At 54.9% G+C, this 4,503-nt stretch overlaps 2 protein-coding genes across 2 annotated transcripts in view; one reads left to right on the top strand and one right to left on the bottom strand.

Moving 5' to 3' along the window:
- The window catches only part of CUNH6orf132 (chromosome unknown C6orf132 homolog), a 44,453-nt gene extending 42,915 nt beyond the window's left edge, over positions 1 to 1,538 (bottom strand). Inside the window, exon 1 of the mRNA XM_017547270.2 lies at positions 1,370 to 1,538. Coding sequence (XP_017402759.1) covers positions 1,370 to 1,514 — 145 coding nt within the window. The 5' untranslated portion in view covers positions 1,515 to 1,538. The remainder of the gene's footprint in view (positions 1 to 1,369) is intronic.
- Positions 1,491 to 4,503, top strand: part of GUCA1ANB (GUCA1A neighbor) — a 29,076-nt gene continuing 26,063 nt past the window's right edge. Inside the window, exon 1 of the mRNA XM_017547273.2 lies at positions 1,491 to 1,707. Coding sequence (XP_017402762.1) covers positions 1,513 to 1,707 — 195 coding nt within the window. The 5' untranslated portion in view covers positions 1,491 to 1,512. The remainder of the gene's footprint in view (positions 1,708 to 4,503) is intronic.

A 4,503-nucleotide genomic window follows, 5' to 3' on the forward strand; every position in this document is an offset into this window, starting at 1 on the left:
CATGCTCAGCTAATTTTTTTGTAGTTTTAGTAGAGACGGGGTTTCACCGTGTTGACCAGGATGGTCTCGATCTCTTGACCTCGTGATCTACCCGCCTCAGCCTCCCAAAGTGCTGGGATTACAGGCTTGAGCCACCGCGCCCGGCCTCTTCTCTGCTTTTATGCAGTGATTTAATAATCTTTTATAGCTAAGGCTCAGAAAGGGCTAAAGGGCATATGGTTAGTTCTGTTCACCCCCGATCTGAGATCCATGTGCCAGGAAGAGGTGACACCTTGTCTATCCCACTCCTGTCCATGGTGCCTTGTACCCTAGCTATGGCGACCTGGGTGCTGAACTGAGTCCAGCAGCAGGTGCCAAGGCTGTGACATCCACTGTGGGTCCCAGCACAGTGGCTAGACAGATCAGTGACGATAATGTGGTGGCAGTGAAGGCAGGCAAGCTAAAGCAGTGATGGGTCATGTTCCTTGGGCCCAGAAGCCACTAACCCACCCGGGGGTTCCAGAGCCACATGTCATACAGGAGAGATGGCTATCTGTCTCCAGCCGCTGGCTTCCCCCAGTTATAGAGAATGCAAATTGCAAAACGATGCAATGATAAGGTGATCCACAGCCAGAGCCTGGGGATGGGCCAGGGTAGTGCTTTTAAGCCTGCAGAAACACACAAGTCTGATTTTGGGGTCGGCAGCTGGCAGTCAGGGAGAGGGTTCCTTGGCCTCCACTGTCCCATTTCTGGCTCCGCGGTCTCAGCCCAAGGACAGCCCAAGCCCCAGGTTGACTGGCAGGAGCCTGTGGCCCCAATAAGTGACCTGGTGTCACAAACAGGCTGGTAACCTGGCCGTAGCTGCGCCTGTTGGTTTTGCCTGGGCCTCACCTAGCCAGAGCCAAGTGGAGCACCCAGATAGCAGCCCCCTCCCTGCCACGTGCGCTGGGGAAACAGACTGCGTGCAAAGGGTGAGGGAGGAGACCGTCCCCTAGCCCCCAGTTCTCCAGGAACACTACTGCTTCGGCCAGAAAGGGAGTGTAGGGGTGGGGTGGGGGTAGATACCGCAAACCTCCCGAAGCCTTCCCGCGAACAGTAACACAAGCACAGGATCCGCCAAGCGGGGGAAATGATCACCTCCGAAGAGGGCCTGGGATCAGAGGTGTGGGCAGCAAAGTTCTCCTACCCCCCGGTGGAGACGTGGGGGCCCTCTTTTCCCCACCTCTCTCACCGCACGGCCCTTCCCAGACACCCCGGTCCGGCGCCTCCTCCCCCGCCCGGCGGCTGCTCTCGGCCAGTCCGCAGGTTCCAACGTGTCCCTCTCCTCCGCGCCTCCGGGAGACGGCGCCGCCCGCCCTGCCCCAGCGCCCCGCGTCTCCCGCGCACTCACCGAAGCCCCTGGTCCCCTCCTCCGGGGCCTCTTGGGTGAAGATCCAGGGCGGGTTGGTGGCGTAGAGGGAGGTGCTGGGGCTGGTGGCGTGCTTCTTCCCGAAGAGTTTGCTGAAGGTGCCCTGCACCGTCTGGTTCTTTTTCATGCTGCCGCAGCCCGCGCGGGCGCCGGGGAAAAACCTTGCTTCCGTCGCCCTGCCCGGCCCGGGACTGAACGCCGCGCGGTCTCTCCAGGGGACCCTACCAGGCCATGTCCTCCGCCGTCTTCCCCGCCCGCGCACCGGGCGACAGGTGCTGCGGGCGCCGCCGCTCGCCGGGAAATGTGAGCTACCTGGCCAGGTAAGAGGCAGCCGCCCGGCCCGGCCCCGCCCCGCCGCCGCCCAACTCCCCAGGCCGCATTCCTTCTCTCCTCCTTCTACAACAGGCCATTGTTGGCACGGCCCGGTGGGCTGGGGACCTCGCCTGGCCCACGCCCACCCTGGGAGACGGGCCACCCCCTTCCCCAGGTTCCCTCCCGGAACGCCTCCTCCACCCCACTTCTCCCTGGGCCCGGGAAGGAGGCGGGTGAGTTCCCTGCCTCTCAAGGCGGTTCGTGAGCAGGTCGGTGTAGGCACTGCGGGGACAGCTCTAGCGTCCAACACGAGGGACACGGATGGCCAAAGCAAGCACGCCACAGCATCCTATAGGCCTTCAAAAATGTGGGGCCTGAGGCTTTGGGGGGCATCAGGAAGTGCCCTGATAAGAAAAGTAAGCTGGGAAAAGCAAGAAAATGACAAACTAGTATACCAATCTAATGACGACGGTGGAAACATCCTCTTTGACAGGGCTCCCAAGAGAAATGTGGGATGAGGAAATCTTGGCATTCTGTGTACATCACATTCTTTTTTTTTCCTTTTTTTTTAAGACAGAGTCTCACTCTGTCGCTCCAGCTGGAGTGCAGTGGCATGATCTTGGCTCCCTGCAACCTCCGCCTCCTGGGTTCAAGCGATTCTCCTGCCTAGGCCTTCCGATGGAGTGAAACTCCATCTCAAAAAAAAGAATTTCCCAGTTATCCCCTCAAATGTCATTTTAGTTTTTTTGTTTCTTTTTTATTTTTTTTTTGAGACGGGGTCTGACTCTTTTGCCAGGCTGGAGTGCAGGGGCGGGATCTTGGCTCACTGCAATCTCAACCTCCCCGGCTCAAGCAATTCTCCTGCCTCAGCCTCCTGAGTAGCTGGGACTATAGGCACCCACCACCATTCCCAGCTAATTTTTGTATTTTTGGTAGAGACAGGGTTTCATCATGTTGGCCAGGTTGATCTCGAACTCCTGACCTCAAGTGATCCCCTCCAAAAGTGCTGGGATTACAGGCATGAGCCTCTGTGCCCAGCCTGCTTCTTTCTTCTTTTCTTTTTATTTTTTGAAATGGAGTCTCCCTCTATTACCAGGCTGGCGTGCAGTGGCACAATCTCGGCTCACTACAACCTTGGCCTCCCGGGTTCAATCGATTCTCTTGCCTCAGCCTCCTGAGTAGCTGTTACTACAGGCACGAGCCAATATGCCTGGCTAATTTTTATATTTTTAGTAGAGACGAGGTTTCACCATGTTGGCCAGGATAGTCTTGATCTCTTGACCTCGTGATCTGCCCACCTTGGCCTCCCAAAGTGCTGGGATTACAGGCGTGAGCCACTGTGCCTAGCCTTTTTTCTTTTTCTTTTTTTTTTTTAAAGACAAGGTTTGGCCGGGCGCAGTGGCTCACACCTATAATCCCAGCACTTTGGGAGGCCGAGGCTGGTGGATCACGAGGTCAAGAGATCGAGACCATCCTGGTCAACATGGTGAAACCCTGTCTTTACTAAAAATACAAAAATTAGCTGGGTGTGGTGGCGTGTGCCTTTAGTCCCAGCTACTCGGGAGGCTGAGGCAGGAGAATTGCTTGAACCCAGGAGGCGGAGGTTGCAGTGAGCTGAGATCGCCCCATTGCACTCCAGCCTGGGTAACAAGAGCGAAACTCTGTCTCGAAAAAATAAAAAATAAAAAAGTAAAAAATAAATAAAGACAAGGTTTCACCATATTCGTCAGGCTGGTCTTGAACTCCTGACCTCAGGTGATCCGCCTGCCTCAGCCTCCCAAAGTGCTGGGATTACAGGCATGAGCCACTGGGCCCAGCCTTTTTTCTTTTCTTTTCTTTTCTTTTTTTTTTGATGGAGTCTCACTCTGTCACCAGGCTGGAGAACAGTGGGGCAATCTAGGCTCACTGCAACCTCCAACTCCCTGGTTCAGGGGATTCTCCTGCCTCAGCCTCCTGAGCAGCTGAGATTACAGGCCTGTGCCACCATATCAGGCTAATTTTTGTATTTTTTGTAGAGACAGGGCTTTACCATGTTGGCCAGGATGATCTGGATATTTTGATCTAGTGATCTGCCTGCCTCAGCCTCCCAAAGTGCTGGGATTACAGGCATGAGCCACCGAGCCCAGCCCTGTTTGTTTTTTCAATCCACAGTCCAACTGAGATTCACACCTTACCTCTGCTTGTCATGTCACCTTAATTTCTTAATTTAACAGTCCCCTGTTTTTTCTTTATTTTAAGAGAAGGGGGTCTGGTTTTGTTGCCCAGGCTGGACTTCAACTCCTGTGCTCAAGCAACCCTCTGGTGTCAGCTTCCCCAGTAGCTGGAACTGCAGGCCTGCCACCATACCGGGCTTAACAATCCCCTGCTTTCGTTTGTTTGTTTTTCATGACATTGACATTTCTGAAAAGTCCCCTGACTTGCTTTGGCTTCAATGGACAAGGTAAGCCAGGCCTTCAGGGCTTGTGGCTGTGAGGTCACTGTTTTCCAGGTACCAGATGAAGAAGTCTGAAGAACAGATATGGTGGTGGGAGAGGAGAGATGGAGAGGGGCAACAGTGCCATTTTTAAAAACACCTGTTTCCCAGGTGTTTTGGTTAGAGACACACCTGTGATCAACTCTGTCCCACCCCACCCACTACTGTGGCACTCCTGGAACCAATTCCTGTGCATTCAAGGAGGATTTCTGGAGGACCTCCTAGTGGTCCACCTCCTAGTGGTTGGGGGACATGTGAGTATAAGATAATTATGAGTCGGCCGGGCGCGGTGGCTCAAGCCTGTAATCCCAGCACTTTGGGAGGCCGAGGC

The sequence above is a fragment of the Cebus imitator genome, unplaced genomic scaffold (assembly GCF_001604975.1).
Source record: "Cebus imitator isolate Cc_AM_T3 unplaced genomic scaffold, Cebus_imitator-1.0 Scaffold197, whole genome shotgun sequence".
Lineage (NCBI taxonomy): Eukaryota > Metazoa > Chordata > Mammalia > Primates > Cebidae > Cebus > Cebus imitator.